Source organism: Macrobrachium nipponense, chromosome 19 (genome assembly GCF_015104395.2).
Source record: "Macrobrachium nipponense isolate FS-2020 chromosome 19, ASM1510439v2, whole genome shotgun sequence".
Classification (NCBI taxonomy): Eukaryota; Metazoa; Arthropoda; class Malacostraca; order Decapoda; family Palaemonidae; genus Macrobrachium; species Macrobrachium nipponense.
In genome coordinates, this window is record NC_061088.1 from 469,502 (window position 1) to 486,923 (window position 17,422).

Here is a 17,422-nt window from a genome sequence, read left to right on the forward strand (position 1 = left end):
TTGAAAAGCATCTTCTCGAGCGTCCTGACAAGCGCTTCGCTGCTTAAGGCACCGAGCGTCAAAAGAATCGTCTTCCTGAGCGTCCTGAAGCTGATTATCATCAAGCAAACCTTGAACTTCCGTCATGGGTCCTTGAGCGTTCTCGGCCTCTTGACAAAGACGCCGGCCGCCTGTGCGGCAACTCACGTCTCTGTCAAATTCGTCTCTCCTAGACGCCCTTTCATGAGGAACGTAATCACGTTCTCTAATGCGTCGGCTACTAGGAGGAGACTCAAAGGCCGAAAAACGCGGAGAAGGAGCCGGGGACTGTCTAGTCCTCTTAACAGGCAGCCACCGATCCTTCCTCCGATGACTAGGTTCTGCCTCCTTTTTCTCAAAATAGGAAGCTAACTGTTTCTGCATTTCCAAAAGCATTTTCCTTGATGGGGAAAGTTCTCGATCAGGAGAAGGACTCATCCTGTGCGAGGACGATGGGCGAGGGGATGCCCTTTCCTTCAACTCAGGAACATACTTAGAGCGACTTGGACGCTCGAACGAGTCCTCCCCTGATGAAGTCTTGTTCCTTTTCTGTGGCGGAAAAGCTTCAAAATCTTCAGGTGATGAATCTACGCACCGATCCGAAAGACGTGAAGCGTCCTCTTCTCTGAAACCTCTCTTAAGAGGGCGACAAGGGCGACGGCCGCCTGCGCGACACCTTGCGCCCCTGCCGCTCTCCCTATGAGAGGTCTTCCGAGAGTCCCAACCTCGGAGAGGAGAGGAAGTCTCGGAAGAAGAGAAGCACTCTTTAAGTATTCGTGCCCGTGCACGAACACTGGCAGCCTGAGATTCATCCTCAGTTTCTGCCGAAGGGACGTCAGACCGGCCATTAGATCCCGTAACCCTCCTTCGGCTTTCGGCTTGCCCTCTCCCTAAGGCCTGGGAGTCCGGCAGGGGCCTAGGCCTAGAGGCATTATGGGACCAATCTGACGCCCCCTCTACAACACTAGATGCACTAACACTTTTATTGCAATTCACATTTGATTGTAGAGCAATCACTTTCGATTCCAAGGCACGAATCGACTCCATAATCGTAGATAATACGCTTCCTTCAGCAGACACTTCCTGATTGTTCGGAGGCAAAACAACAAGATTAGGTTGAATTACATCTACAGGAGGGTTTAATGGAGATACAATTCTACCCTGACTCCTATTCAGAGAAGCACTTCTAGAGGAAGACCTCCTGATTCTATCACGCTCAAGCTTTCTCACGTAAGAATCATATGCCTTCCATTCAATTTCAGTCAATTGCTCACACTCGATGCATCTATCATTCAACATACATACATGACTCCGACACTTCGAACACACCGAATGAGGGTCTGCCGAAGCTTTCGGCAACCTCACCTTACATTCCTGTACCATACACACCCTGAAGCTAGCAGAGCTAGATCCAGACATCGTAATCAAAGAAAAGTCAAAGCCAAATTCCAAATTAAATCCACTATCACGTATGCCAAGCCAACAATGCCAAATCAAAACCAAAAGCCAATCAGAATACTCAAGTTAGCACAAGAAGTTTCAAAATCCTAGGCGGAGGTCTGTAACAGTTGTTTACCGACCGGCGACAGAGAAAAATCTGAATAGAAAATGGGAATGGTTCCTGATATCCGCCTCCCAGCGGCGGGAATGGGTACTAACCACCTGGCCGCCCACTGCGTGTGCCGGGAGTTTTGAAATTCTGTCGGACGTCGGAGAATACAGCTATATATATATCTGACAGGTAAGTTTCATGAACAAATTATTATTTGTATACTTATGTACTGTTATATATAGATTACATCTCATGGAGATGTAAGCTATCTTTGATAGTAGGTAAGATTCATCCCCTAAATAATAATGAACATAGAGGTGAATTTTTTACATTTCTATTATCTATACAGTGTTAATTAATGGAAGCTTGTTAGCTAAAATGATATTGTAATGATACAATTAAGTTTGTTCATACTTACCTGGCAGATATATATATAGCTGTATTTTTCCGAATCCGACAGAAATTTAAACACTTACGACACACGCAGTGGGAGTCAGGTGGTTAGTACCCATTCCCGCCGCTGGGAGGCGGGTATCAGGAATCATTCCCATTTTCTATTCATAATTTTTTATTTCCACTGTCTCCTGAGGGGAGGTGGGTGGGTACTTGATTATATATATCTGCCAGGTAAGTATGAACAAACTTAATTGTATCATTACAATATAATTTTGTTCATGAAACTTACCTGTCAGATATATATATAGCTGAATCCCACCTTTGGTGGTGGGAGTAGACAGAATAGAAGATTTTAGGAAACATATATATGCAGGTAATTGATATCTTGATTCCTTACCTGTTAGCATAGCTGACTTCGTGGTTACTGCCGCGTAAGTCTGCTTGTGCTACTAGAGTTGCCAGCGAGGTAGAGACCTATATAGCTGGTGCACTCCAGATGATCTGTCAACAGGGGCGAGACCACGACGTGACTAGACCATTGACCATACAAATGAGGGCAACGAAGTAAAAACCAAACCACCTGGCGTAGCCTACCAAAAGTATCCCACATAGACTAAGCTAATGGAAGGGAGATCCGCCGCAGGCGGTCCACCCCACAACCATAACACAAGTTAAAACTCCCCTAAACCATTAAAGGATAGGATGAGCGCTACCTCCTGCCCCCAAAACAGTGTCTGCAGCGACGTATGGTCCGAGCGAGTAACAATTTTCGTATGTTGCTTTCACCTCCCGCAGGTAGTGTGAAGCGAACACCGAATTGCTTCGCCAATAAGTGGCGCCCAAAATGTCTTTGATTGCCATATTTTTGTGAAAAGCCACCGAAGTAGCAATAGCCCTCAACTCGTGGGCTTTCACTTTCAGAAGCTCCATGTCACTTTCACTACACTTTTCATGGGCTTCCTTAACCGTACTTCTTAAGAAGAACGCCAGTGCATTCTTCGACATCGGAAGATCTGGTTTTTTCACAGAGCACCACAAGTTCTCCGAAGAACCTCTGCATGCTCTGGTTCTCTGCAAATAAAACTTGAGAGCCCTGACAGGACACAGGACTCTCTCAGCTTCAGGTCCCACTAGCTCCGACAACCCCTTAATCTCGAACGTTCTCGGCCAAGGGTTGGAAGGGTTCTCGTTCTTTGCTAAGAACGTAGGACTTAAGGAACAAACTGCACTATGATCCTTGAACCCAATATGCTTGCTTATGACTTGAATTTCGCTAACCCTCTTCGCCGTCGCCAGAGCGGTTAGGAAAATGGTCTTCTTAGTAAGATTCCTAAGCGAGGCTAAATGGAGCAGTTCAAATTGACTCGACATGAGAAACTTCAGTACCACGTCTAAGTTTATCCACGATGGTACTTTAGGTTGGAGAACTTTCACAGTCTCAAATGATCTAATGAGATCATGAATGTCTCTATCATTCGCTAAGTCGAGTCCTCTATGTCTGAAGACCACAGAAAGCACGCTTCTGTAGCCTTTAATCGTGGGAACGGCTAGTTTCGCTTCTTTCCTAAGGTGAAGAAGGAAATCTGCTATCTGGCTCACAGAGGTTGAGGTGGAGGAAATGCCCTTCCTTCTGCACCAACTTCTAAAGACGCCCACTTTGATTGTAAACTGCGATTGAGGAGGGCCTCCTTGCGGGTGGCAATCGCCGTTGCCACAGGTCTTGAAAAACCCCTCGCTCTGGCCAACTTCTTGATAGTCTGAACGCAGTCAGACTCAGAGCGGGGAGGTTTTTGTGGTACCTCTCGAAGTGGGGCTGTCTGAGTAGATCTTTCCTTAGGGGCAGAGTCCTCGGAAAGTCTACTAGGAAGGACATCACCTCCGTGAACCAGTCGGCCGCTGGCCAGAAGGGGGCGATGAGGGTCATTCTCGCTCCTTCTGATGCAGCGAACTTCCTCATTACTTCCCCGAGGATTTTGAATGGGGGAAAAGCGTAAATGTCTAGTCCCGACCAATTCCACAGTAGGGCGTCTACTGCCACTGCTCCCGGGTCCAGAACTGGGGAGCAATACAGCGGAAGTCTCTTCGTTCGGGGAAGTTGCGAAAACGTCCACATGAGGACGTCCCCACAGCTTCCATAGCGCCTGGCATACTTCCTGATGAAGGGTCCATTCCGTCGGCAGAAGCTGTCCTTGCCGACTGAGAAGGTCCGCTCGCACGTTTTCCACGCCTGACACAAACCTTGTCAGAATCGTGACGTTTTGCGACTTCGCCCAAATCAGGATATTCCTCGCGATGACGAACAGAGAATGAGAGTGAGTTCCCCCCTGTTTCCTGAGGTATGCCAAGGCTGTGGTGTTGTCCGAGTTTATCTGAACCACTTTGCTGGAGACTTCCTCCTCGAGAACCTTAGAGCGAGGTAAACCGCTGAGAGTTCTTTTAGGTTGATGTGCCAGGACACCTGTTCCCCTCTCCAGGTGCCTGACACTTCTCTCCCTCCCAGTGTTGCTCCCCAACCCGTGGAGGACGCGTCGGAGAACAACATTAGGTCGGGGTTCCGAAGCTTGAGCGAAAGTCCTTCCGCAAGCTTCTTTGGATCCAACCACCATTTGAGGTGCTTTTTCACTTCTTCCGTCAAAAACAAGACCTCTTCTAGATCCTGTTTGCGTGACCAATTGCTTGAGAGGAAGAACTGAAGTGGTCGGAGGTGCAACCTTCCCAGAGAAACAAACTTCTCCAGTGAGGAAATGGTCCCCAGCAGACTCATCCATTCCCTCACCGAGCATGTTTCCTTCCCTAGAAAGGCCGACACTTTGTCCAGGCATTGAAGTTGTCGCCCCTGGGACGGAAAAGCCCGAAAAGCCACTGAGTCCATCTGAATCCCCAGATAGACTAAGGATTGAGAAGGAGTCAGATGCGACTTCTCGAGATTCACCAGAAGTCCCAGGGACTTCGCTAACGACAGAGTCGTGTGAAGGTCCTTCAGACACCTGTCTTGCGATGAGGCTCGAATAAGCCAGTCGTCTAGGTAGAGAGAGATCCTTATTTCCGCAAGATGGAGGCACCTCGCAACGTTCTTCATAAGAACGGTGAACACCATCGGCGCCGTGCTGAGACCGAAGCAGAGTGCCCTGAATTGGAAAATCTTCCCTTTCAGGACAAACCGCAGGTATTTCCTTGATCGGGGATGGATGGGGACGTGAAAGTATGGCGTCCTGAAGGTCTAACGAGACCATCCAATCCCCCGGTCTTAAAGCTGCAAGCACGGATTGAGGTGTCTCCATCTTGAACTTCTGCTTGGTAACGAAGCGATTTAGACTGCTGACATCCAGAACGGGGCGCCACCCCCCTGACTGCTTCGGCACTAGGAACAGACGGTTTGTAAAACCCCGGAGAACTCCGGTCGAAGACCTGTTCCACTGCCTGCTTCTCGATCATTTGATCTAGTAGATCGTGAAGCACTTTCTGCTTTTTCTCCCTGATACGACGGAGACAAATCCTTTTGGTGTCGAAGACAGCGGGGGGTAACATCAGGAAAGGAATTCTGTACCCCTTCTTGACGATGTCCAGAGACCAAGCGTCGGCACCTCTCTCTTCCCAAGCTTTCGCGAAATGTAGAAGCCTGGCTCCTACCGGTGTCTGAAGGACTTCCCTCTCACTTCTTGCTCTTGGAAGGAGCGGGAGTTCTTTGCTGGCTGCCCTCGAAAGAGCCTCTTTCCTCGAGGGGCTGGCTTCGAGGAAGAAGCGGATCGAAAGGGCTTCGACTTCTTCAAAGCAGAGGACCCAGAAGACGAAGAAGTAGCAGGCTTCCTAGAAGACTGTGCCAGAAGGTCTTGAGTTGCTTTCTCCTGGAGACTAGCAGCTATCCTTTACCATAGACTGGGGGAAGAGATGTTCTGAGAAAGGAGCGAAAAGAAGATCCGCTTTTTGCGCTGGTGAGACCGACTTTGCAGTAAAATTGCAAAAAAGTGCTCTTTTCTTAAGCAGTCCCGTGCTGAAATGAGCAGCCAATTCCTCAGAACCATCCCTGACGGCCTTGTCCATGCAAGACAATACACTGGACAGCTCCCCCAGACTGATGGAATCAGAACTCCTGGACCTGGCATCCAATACTCCCAGGCACCAGTCAAGTCTAGTGTCCTGAAGAGGCCTTTAAGGTGAAAGTCTAACTCGCTATGTGTCCACGAGACCTTCGAGGAAGACAAAAAAGATCTTCTGGTGGCGTCTACAATGCTACCAAAGTCTCCTTGAGCTGAGGCTGGAAGCTTGACTCCGACGTTTTCTCCCGTCTCATACCACATACCAGCTTTGCCACCGAGTCTTGAAGGTGGTAAAGCGAAAGAGGTCTTGCCCGAAGCTTTCCTCTTTTCCATCCAATCATGGACCTTTCTAAAAGCTTGCTTCGTAGAAAGCGACTTCTTCATTCTCACAAAGCCCGAGATCTTAGCAGCTTTGGAAGACGAAAACTGAGAGGGAGGAGTACGTGGAGCTTCAGGTTGGAAAGTGTCTGCAAAGACTGACTGAAGTAAACGAGTCAAAACCTTGTAGTCCGTCGAAACTGGAGCCAACTGCTGTTCTTCGTCCCACTTCGACGAAAGCGTCACTAACTTCCTCTTCAGACACTGGAGAAGTCGGAGGAAGTAAAGAAGAGTCCCGAGCTTTCTCAAAAGAGAAAGAACGGCGAACAGGAAGAGTTCCCGCCTCCGCTTGTGCTTGCGGAAGTGGAAAACTGACGTCCGTAGGCGCGCGTTTGGCGTCCGAAGCCAATCTACTGGCGCCGACAGAAGCGCGCTCAAACGCCGCAGGTGTACACCTGGCGTCCACTTGTGCGCGCTGAGCGTCCACTGGTGCGCGCCGAGCGTCCACTGATGCGCGCCGAGCGTCCACTGGTGCACGCCGAGCGTCCACTAAAACTCGCTGAGCGTCCACTGCGCTCGCAAAACTTGCACCGAGTCACGTTCGGCGTCCACTAAAGCGCGTTTGACTTTCACAGAAGCGCGCTCGGCATCTAAAGAAAACTCGCTTCTTATCCACAAGTTTCGTAGCAGCGGAAACAACCGCTTCACGAGAGCGAGAAACTAATTTCTCGCCTCCTCTAGAAAGTTGCTGGGGAGCAGAACGAACTCTAGAGGGAGACTCAAACGGAGAGAGAGACGAGCGAGGCGAGGGAGAGGGAGAACGCCTCGACCTCTTCACAGGAAGATTGTCATCCTTCTTACGGCGACGTGGAACAGTCTCTCTCGAAGGAAAAACATCTCGAAGTTGCTGCTGAAGAGACTGGAGAATCTTGCTTGTAGGTGAAGCCTCCTTTTCTGGGAGGGGCTGATCCTGTGAGCAGGAGAGTGGCGAGGGGACGCCTTCTTGCTACTCCCAGGAACCGCCGCTTCACGCACCTTAGAGCGACTGCGGCGCTCGAAAGAAAACATCTAGGGAAGACTCCGCCTCCGAATAATCCTTACGCTTCTTCTGCGGAGGAAAAGCAGCAAACGCACTATCGGGCGACGAGCAAAGTTCCGGAGAACAACTTGGACGTGAAGCGTCCCGCACGCGAGCCGTCCTTTTCAGCGGACGTGATGCGGTATGAGAGCTCCACCCCTTGTGCGGGGAGGAAGCTTCAGAAGAAGAAAAGCACTCCTTGAGAAGACGTGCACGCGCACGCTCCTTGGCAGTCTGGGTATGTTCGTCAGAAGCTGCCGAAGGCACGCCAGATCGGTGGGGGTTCCTCGTAACCCTCCTTCGACTTTCGACATGCTCTCTCCCCGTAATCTGGGAGTCAAGCAGAGGTCTAGGTCTATGAGGCGGAATGAGGCCGATCTGACGCACCCTCCACTACACAAGGGGCACTTTCACTGCACTTCTCTTCACTTTTGCTCTCCAGAGCTAACACTTTTGATTCTAAGTTACGAATCGACTCAAGAATTAGCGATAATGTATTACCTTCTACCGACACTGTCTCAGGGGCCGGAGGCAACACTACAGGGGTAGGAGCATAATCTACAGAAGGAGGGTTAGCAGGAGAATAATTTAAATCTTGCCTACCTGAAACACTCCTGGAGGAAGACCTCCTTAACCTATCTCGCTCAAGTTTCTTAAGATAGGTTTCATACGCCTTCCATTCCGACTCTGTTAGTCTTTCACACTCCTTACAACGACTTTCAAACGTACATTCATTCCCCCTGCAAACTTTACAAACAGAATGTGGGTCTACTGAAGCTTTCAGTAGCCTACCTCTACATTCAGACATGGAACAAAATCTAGCGCTAGCAGAACTAGACCCTGACATCTTGATCAAAGAAAAATCAATACCAAATTCAAATCAAACCAAAGTCAACGTGTGCCAAGCCACCGATCCAATTCAGATACCAAAGAAAAACCAAAAGGGATACTCAAGTAGCTAGTAAGTTTCCAAAATCTGGACGGAGGTGCTGCAAACAGGTGTTTCCAGCACCGGCGACAGAAAAATTATGAATAGAAAATGGGAATGATTCCTGATACCCGCCTCCCAGCGGCGGGAATGGGTACTAACCACCTGACTCCCACTGCGTGTGTCGTAAGTGTTTAAATTTCTGTCGGATTCGGAAAAATACAGCTATATATATATCTGACAGGTAAGTTTCATGAACAAACTGTTCTTTAGGAGAACTCATCTTTAAAAACTTCTGATGGGAATTCCACCTATCTTCCATATACAAAGTCAATACCATAATAAAATCATACCTCTTGAGCCATGTAAACCATTCATTACATATACCTTAACTTAAATCATTCCATTTTTACCGTCATCACAAGTGAATACTCACCTGGTGCAGGTGTAGATGATGGAGGTCCCCAACACCTGGATCGCGCTTGTTGGCATTAGTATTGATCGTGGTTGTGTTGGTCAGGGCGTTCTTCCAAGCCGTGATGAGCTGGAGAAGCATTCGTATGCCATTGTCCAACAACTGAGGTGATGTGTCTCCTACTTCCTTCACAAGGAACTGGATGAATCCTGTGAGGGAACAGATGTATATCAAAGCACTTGCTCTTCTGGGATTGGAAGTGGAATGTTAAATTTAATTCATTGGCAAAGTTCTGAAAATAATGTTGAAATAACTGTTATGGAGAGTGGAAAGTATGATGAAAGAGAATATGAATGGAGGTACCGTCAAAGGGATGAAATCGGTTGCAGCTAGGGAAGGAAGGGACTCTCCAAAGAATCTTGTGCACAGCATGAAGTGTACTGATGGCACTACCCCAATAAGGGATTGAATTTGTGGGGACCTTACATAAGCACTTAACACACTTAAATATACATCAACTTTCGCACAAAATATTCATCGCTACGAACAATCTTTCTTTAAAAAAAAACACCAATTCCACATCGTTCATAACTTATAACATTGCAGCTGATAAGTACAGGAGCCCACTAAGCAGAGGTCTATTAAGTAGGGATGTTAATATAGCAAGAGAGCCAACGACCTCTTTCTGAAAGTTTCTTGAATCAAATGAAAGCTTCTTACCATAGACAACGTCATGCCGCCACTCGGGGAAGTCCAACACAAGAGACTGCAAACTCTGGAAAGCTAATGCTCGTAGTTCCTCGTCCATGTGAACTGTGAGTCGGCCGAGCAGATCTACTAAATCTCTGCCAGACATCCCATCTGGTATGAGCCTAGGTACAGCTGCCACACATGTTCGGAAGAGGTCGATTTTGGGTTTTCGCTCTCCAGTGATCATCTCGTCTGGTTCCTAAGATGATTATATGTAAAATGAAAAGATAATTATGGCCTTAACGACATTACGTACGGTCAAAACTCAAAGGAAAGATAAATATAGATAAGATCATCTGAAAATTGCTCAGTGTGACTGACAATAAAAAGGACCATTGACTACCTTGTTGACATTTTGTGTGTTGGTCATCATTAACGGTCTGCCGAATTGACTATCGAGAGCTTTGAGGATGTCGTTAAAGGACCTACGAACGAGAGGATAGTAAGCAGAAATGCCGATGTTTCTTGCAGTATCCTCGGTAAGCATCTGTAAAAAAAAAAAACATTAAAAAAATAATTAAGAAAAACAAAGAAAATACATTGTTATTAAAAAGTACAGAACTCCAATATACTATCTTCATTCTGAGCTATCAACTTGCCTTATTAAGGAACGTCTTCTTCACTCGAAGTGTGTTACCAGAGGGGAGGACACCAACAGTGCGAGGCATTGGCGGTTCACCTTCCTTCTGCTGCAGACTGTCTGCTACTACAAGGAAAGCTCTTAGGCCGATAGACATGCGCTCTGGTGTCATAATTATTTTTATCTGGCGTCCAACCGACAAGAGATCGAATACTATTTCTCGCATGGCAAAATCTAATCTCTCCTGAAACGAAAAATAATGTAAGAATTTCTTCATTCATCAACAAATATCAAAACCTGTGTATTCAGTTAATTCAACCAACTGCAATTTACCTAAGCAAAAAATGATACAATCTTTGCTTTGAAAAAGTAAAGAATAGTCTATAGTAAATCTACTTGTGAACAAAACAGTTACTCATTTCCTCTGAAATAAATGAAGCAACTGGCAATTTACCTGTGCAATAAACTGAATGATCTTCACAAAGATATTAAGTGGCGTGTCCCTTGGAACAACAGCTTTGGAACCTTTCGGGAAGAGGGAGTTGACGATGCTTGCTAAACGAGAATGAGTGGCAGAGTTGCTTTCGCACTTGATGCGTATCATGTACACCCAGAGAAGCCTGTACAGAGATTCTGAAAAAGAAATGAGAATCTCGTCAGATTATGCACAGGAACTTAAAATCCAAGACTACGTGGAACACAACCACAGGAGCCATCGACTTGAAATTCCAGCTTCCTGAAGACAATATGGTGTTCATTTGAAAGAAGTAACAGAAGGTAACAGGAAATACAGAAAGAAGAGCTCAGTAATTATAAAAGAAAAACAATACACCAACAAATTGATCAATAAAAATATAAAATGTAAGTCAATTATTCAAAAGCACAGAGAAATGCTTCAGGGTAGTACATAATGCAATGCAACAACATCCTAAGGGAGACCAACAACCAGCTCCATTTAAAGACTGAATAACTGACGTACAAACTAACTGCTTACCTAGGGCTACTCGTGACATCTTGGGGTCTCTGTTCTTAAGATGCTGCAGACACATGGCAAGGAAATAATGCCAGTTGCTCAGGAAGAAGGTCTTTTGTGAAACGCAGAGCAAGCAGGTCACCAGTGGAAAGATGGATAGCCTGTGCTTGTTTTTGGTGGCCATATCTAATGTCGTAGAGTAAAGCATTTCTACAAAGTACTTAAGGCAAGGAACATTGACCTCATGTTTTACAGCCTGAAAGAGAAAAAGATGCACTGTTTCACTGAAAAAAAAAAAAAAAAAAAAAAAAACTTTTTGTCAGATGTAAGTGAACCATTGATATACATTTTATCAGAATCAAATTTTATGAACACTTCAGAAAAATATACTCGACTCACAGCAGCAACAGGAACTAATATCTCTACAAAGAGACCAGCCAACGCATGCTTGATGTCTTTATCACGGACTTCCAAAAAGTATTGAGCGCATTCTTGCATGAACTGGAATGATGCTTCAAACTCCTCAATTGGAACCATCTGAAATACAAAAAATCGTAACGCTTTGGCATTCAGTATCTTCGTCATTCTGAGAAAGATGGTATTCGGCCAGTGGAATAGATGCTCAAGAAGCTACAATTTAAATTTAAAAAGTGTCCTCATGACAATATGGGATAAACATTAAGGTTGTCCTTATTACGTATATATAATGATACAACATACTAAACATACCTTGACTCTGAAGAACTTCATCCCCATCAAGAGCGAGGTGATGCTCTGTGTGGTTACAGATGATGCCTCTCTGGCCCTTAGTTCTTTCAGCTCAGCCATGAAACGCCGGCGGACAGACTGAAATCGCGACTGCGCCAAGACGCCAATCACCTCAGCATACAGGTCGGCGATAGTGTTAATATTGGCACCGTTTGGATTATTCTGAACGCTGAAAAATGAAACGGGGTAAAATTTAGGAAAGTTCTGTAGCAACTTCAAAAGCTTTTGATATAAAACGAATTACTGACAACAAAGACAGAATAACATTCCTACATTCCTATACACTTAGAAGTCAATACTGTCAACTCTGAGATAACTGTTTGAAGTTCACTGCTATGCTCATAAACTAAAACTTGGAAGCAGTTCCAAAAAGCACTAATAATGTACAGTAGTATTTCAGAAAGGGTAAAATTAATCTTCCCTCAATATAAGCTAAACTTGCATCTCTCTCAAGCAGACAAATTAAAGAAACTATTCATGTTTCTGTTCACATACAGATGGACTTAAGATTAATAGATCTCATCTTATCACAATTCTTTAAATACCAGCTAATATTATTAGGATGATTTATTTACCTAGGACTGTCTTAGAAGTAGCATATTTTACTAATAGATCTCTTAAATCATAGGAGCGTAAAGTACAGACTATCTTTGGCTACAAATCATATGGAATTATTGATGGCTTTGGGATACCTTGACTGTTAATTATAGGTTAAACTAAAGGGTCTTTGTTACTCATAAGATTTTCCCACATTATTAGTCCAGTAAAGGCTTGAATTCAGGCTTAGATCTTGAAAGATGCATAATAACTAAAACTAAGGAAGTTCAAAATATTAAATCTAATAAGGTGTGAAAAATCAATGCATGTTATGTCAGTGAAACTTTACAATAGTAAAGCATTTGCTCATAAATTAGATACAAATGAAATGTACATCAAAATAATTCAAGGTTATTTACCTGAACACTATTACAAGCTGCCATATAAAGGTCTTTGTCATAAAAAAAACAATAGTAATCAGTAATCAAGTGCAAAATATGACCAAATAGATATTGTACTTTAGCACAACTAAGCCTAGCAGTTAAGTCTTACTCTCATTCCGTTCCACTTGCCATCATACATAAATAGAACTACTTAAAATAGGATTAATATGCGATTCTACCAGTTTTAAAAGAGAAAAGATGGTGAGGCAAAAACAGTCACACTTACCCTTCTCGATACTTGAAATGTTTGAAAGCAATGTCTTCAATATGCTTTACGAGGTCATCATGACCAGGATGAACTGCCAGCTGCCTAAGAACTTCAATCAACACCAAGCAGAAGATGAATTCAACTGCAAGATCACGACGTTCCTGGATGGATTCTCGATCTACATTTGATCCAGCATCCACTCTGCGGAAGACACAAACATTTCAGTAGGTGGATATGAAGAATATCACTAAATGGACTTTCCTCTGTTGAGCATGGAGAACTCACAGCAATCAGCAATAGTTAACTCATATAAAGACAAAAATAACCAATTTTAAAATTAATTTGTATTTTCCATGGCTTACAAACCTGACGTTCTTTACATAATGATTTAGCTATGTAAAGTTTGTATTTGTGTAGCAACAAATAGCAAATTCTATAAGTCATTTGTATTTTTCCTGATACACAAACGTGGAGTTCTTCACATAGCCAAATCTCTAAGTGCGTAAAGAACAATTGTTTTTATTTGTGCAGAAACAAATATATGTTACTAAGCATACACAGCAAACACAACAACTTGAGACAACATCTCTTATACCCACCCTTTACTTTTACTGGGATCTTTATATTTGGCATCAGTGGAGCCCCACTCAACCCCCTGCCTGTCGTACCAAGCAAAAAGCGTTCGCAGCAATGAGGGAAGACAGTGCTCAGCCACACAACCAAAGGCTACCAGTAACTGATCAAATGTTGCGTCTTCTCCGCGCTGCAGGCTTTTCGATAGACTTCGTTCCTATACAAATAAAGATTTGCATCTATGTACATTTAGTCAAGCAAACCAGCTCCAAATAATGGAGATGTAATTATTGTATAAGGTAATTATACTAAGTGCACTCAGTCATTGATGAAACTGCATAAAAAAAAAAATCTTCTGAAAGTAGAGCTAAACAAGAAAATCTAGAGTTTTTTAATATAGGAGTATAAAATGAACTAGTCAGCACAAAGTGAACTAACATAAAGAAACTCCTTCCAGTTATGAAGCCATACCAGTTAAGGACCAGTTTCAAGAAACAATGTTAAGCGTCTTATAAGAGACTTCAAGAAATCAAGTGGATTATATATTCTTTCTTAGATATCAAATACAAATTTGCATACATGAAGGGAAATCATACCCCATACCCCTTGGGTTCATGAGCAATCACCAAGACAAAAGAACTTACAAGAGGTTCCTGCATAACCATTTCAATTTTCCTTTCTGCCATCACAGTGTATTCAGCGAAGAGCGTGCGCATAACGAACTCTCCAGGTCTTAAGTCCGTGTCAACATGAACAGTTGCTGGGAACTGCGACCTCTCTTTACGAGCTCCCCAAGGTAGAAGAACAGACCCATGACTGCCTGAGCTGCCTCCACCCCCGCCAGTTCCACTGCCATCAGTACTGGAGTCTAATGTGAAAGAAAAACATTTTCCATAGAGGAGGATGCTTGTTTGTTTATTGTTTATTTTTTTGTTTATATGGTATTTTTACGTTGCATGGAACCAGTGGTTATTCAGCAACGGGACCAACGGCTTTACGTGACTTCCAAACCACGTCGAGAGTGAACTTCTATCACCAATAATACACATCTCTAACTCCTCAATGGAATGCCAGAGAATTGAACTCCCAGCCACCAAGGTGGCAGGTCAAGACCATACTGATCACGCCACTGAGGAGCTTAGAGGAAGATGCAGATGAATCAGCTAAATATGTCTAAGATATCATGGTACTCCCATTAATATTTAAATTACATAATCTCCCACTGACATTAAAATATGATATTGTTATGTTACAATAAAGTTTCATACATACTTACCTGGCAGATATATACATAGCTGGGACGACGGAGTCTTAGCTATGTATATATCTGACAGGTAAGTTGATTGTATGAAAATAAAATTTAGGTCAAAGACAAAGTGCTGGGACCTGTAAGGCCATTCATTGCTGAAAATAATGTTGAAACACTTTTTAGAGGAGGGTGAAAAGTCAGATGGAAGAATAAGAATATGAATGGATCTCAATAAACTCTACAAAACACCTAGGCACTAATAAAACATTAATAAAAATTCCAAAACACCATAGGCACTAATAAAACATTGACAAAAATTCCAAATCTTATTTGGTAAGAAACTTGCCTGACATAAGGGTGTGAGAACGCTCGGAGACAGGCTCAGCAGAATTTGTCCCACTGTCGTGAGTTGATGACGACTGGTCATTTTCATCATCGCTGTTGATTTCGAGAAGTTCTTCTTGGCCTGCTTCTCGCCCGTCACCTGGTCCTCTTTCCCCAACGTCATCGCCATCTAACGATGTTTGTCTCATTAGTTTAATGTAAAAGAACTAAACAAACAAATGTACAAAATCTTGCTTCAATAAAGGAAATTGTTAAGAGAGATAAACAGCAAATCCTTATTCAGAGGACTAAAGTTTTACAGCAAACTAGAAGTAAATACACAAAGTAATACTAGTACTGAACTTAAAACTACATTATGCAAAACAAGACATACTTGAATAACTAATCTAAATAATCTGAGGTTTTGCAAAAGACAGTGTTATCTGAACCATCACACAATTATACCAGTTAGTTACATTCAGTAGCAAATCTTTAAATCCTTTTCAGAAGGAAATGACTATGCTTCAAATTTACAGTCTACAGTATAAAAGCAATTACTTATCAATATAGGAAACAGACACAGACACTATATAAAGTTCACTGGATTAAAAAAAACAAATTTGAATATATCTTGATAAAATTTACCAATGTGACTGGCCAGAAAACAAATTTTCCATTTATTCAAAGAACCTTGAGACATCTTTTAAAAGCAGATGAAAACTTCAGAATTTCTAACAAGACAAGTGTCATTAAAAAGTAAAAAAAAAAAAAAAAAAAAAAAGTTATGAAAGGATTTAAAAGTTCAAGAAGCTAGTATACAGTACTGTATTTTAAAACTCACTTGGAGAATAATAAAACCCTGAGGCCTAAGAGCAAAGTAACTCACGTTCCTCAGGGGAAACCACATGCTCTGGAGCAAAGGAATCCCCAGTCCCTATAATGCGGTACACAGCTGACGTAACCTTCCTGATGGGAGTTGCTGCCACATTGTATGTTTGGCGAAGCATTTTGAAAGTGTAGATTCTTATATTCACATTTGGAATCAGTCCTTCCAGATATTCCAGTGGCAGGCAATGCCACATGAGTAGTGATTTTTTGGCATATTAGTACATAGCAACGCAGAATTGTACATCAGCACCAAAATGAAGCTCTCATCTCACTTCAAAAATAAGGAAAGGTAATCAATGCAAGTGCTAATACAGACTGGTTCCAAACAAGAGGACTGAGACACTGTTATCTAGTGTTATCAGCAGGGCCGGATAACTCGCACAGATACAGAGCGGGCACCGAGTCAAGATAAATTTGATAAAGGGGACCAATATTTTAGGCTCTTCGCTGTATCATTAATTAACTGCCTCCCATCAAGAAGATAATTGTTAAAGAAGTCTAGCTGTTCCCTTGAAATTTTAAGCAATGCATTGAAATGCAAGGCATCATTTGGGGAAAAACCAGGCAATGATAGATAAGCAATTATGAACCACCTTTAGAATTCAACAGAATACTACAGAATTTAGGCCAAAGGCCAAGCGCTGGGACCTACAAGGCCATTCAGTGCTAAAACGGATATCCAGAGTTTTATAAAAAGGCTTGAAAGGTGTAACAAGAGGCACACCTCACTCACACTTGCATCATGAATCAGTTTTTAGGAGAGGGTGGAAAGTGCACTGCATGAGGTGTAGTACTGACAGAGTTGCCACAGGGGAAAATTATATTGTACTTTAATGCTTCTTAATCTTAAAATATCACCGAGTGGTATCACTATTATACATCTTTTTTAAGATTTACTGAGAAGTTTACAAAACCATTACAAGCCCTTAACCTTAACCTACCAACATAGCATTGTATTTTCAAACAACAGATACTAAACTGTAGGCAAATGAACTCCACAACATTAAGTAACATGTTTTGTTAAAATTATTATACTAAAAGATTTCACCAGGCCAATGCATCAAAACTGTGAATGCTCATAACAATGACCTGGAGGGTTTTATTTTCAAACTTGAAAAAAACATGACTTAATCAAGTAACCCAATTCACAATTACTTCAACTCAGTGATTTTTTTTTAAATGAATACAGCAAACCATTGTTGGGTTTAACCTGTTGTCATCATCATTTTAGTATCAAACTCTCTCTTTGCAGGGTAAGCCGTGAAAGGAGTCTTGTAGCTTCTGTTTGTGAGTCTGTCTTTTGTTTTGCGTGCTTCTTCAGGAACTCCATCTGGTCTGCATCTTAATCTGTGCACTTCCTACGTGATTTTCCGGCCACTCATTCTAG

The 17,422-nt window shown here is 43.2% G+C and overlaps 1 protein-coding gene across 9 annotated transcripts in view; it reads right to left on the reverse strand.

Annotated features, from left to right (window-relative positions):
* LOC135213159 (protein furry-like) overlaps positions 1–17,422 on the reverse strand; it is a 165,044-nt gene that overhangs the window by 117,199 nt on the left and 30,423 nt on the right. For 8 of the 9 annotated variants that reach the window (XM_064247163.1, XM_064247123.1, XM_064247130.1 and 5 more), the window contains exons 3-14: positions 15,170–15,337; positions 14,219–14,442; positions 13,601–13,791; positions 13,020–13,202; positions 11,775–11,982; positions 11,445–11,582; positions 11,067–11,301; positions 10,527–10,705; positions 10,092–10,316; positions 9,836–9,979; positions 9,463–9,691; positions 8,764–8,951 (exon numbers count right to left, since the gene is read on the reverse strand). In XM_064247163.1, coding sequence (XP_064103233.1) covers positions 8,764–8,951; positions 9,463–9,691; positions 9,836–9,979; positions 10,092–10,316; positions 10,527–10,705; positions 11,067–11,301; positions 11,445–11,582; positions 11,775–11,982; positions 13,020–13,202; positions 13,601–13,791; positions 14,219–14,442; positions 15,170–15,337 — 2,312 coding nt within the window. Of the gene's footprint in view, positions 1–8,763; positions 8,952–9,462; positions 9,692–9,835; positions 9,980–10,091; positions 10,317–10,526; positions 10,706–11,066; positions 11,302–11,444; positions 11,583–11,774; positions 11,983–13,019; positions 13,203–13,600; positions 13,792–14,218; positions 14,443–15,169; positions 15,338–16,033; positions 16,342–17,422 lie in introns of those variants that run through there. The other variant, XM_064247171.1, reaches the window with a different exon arrangement.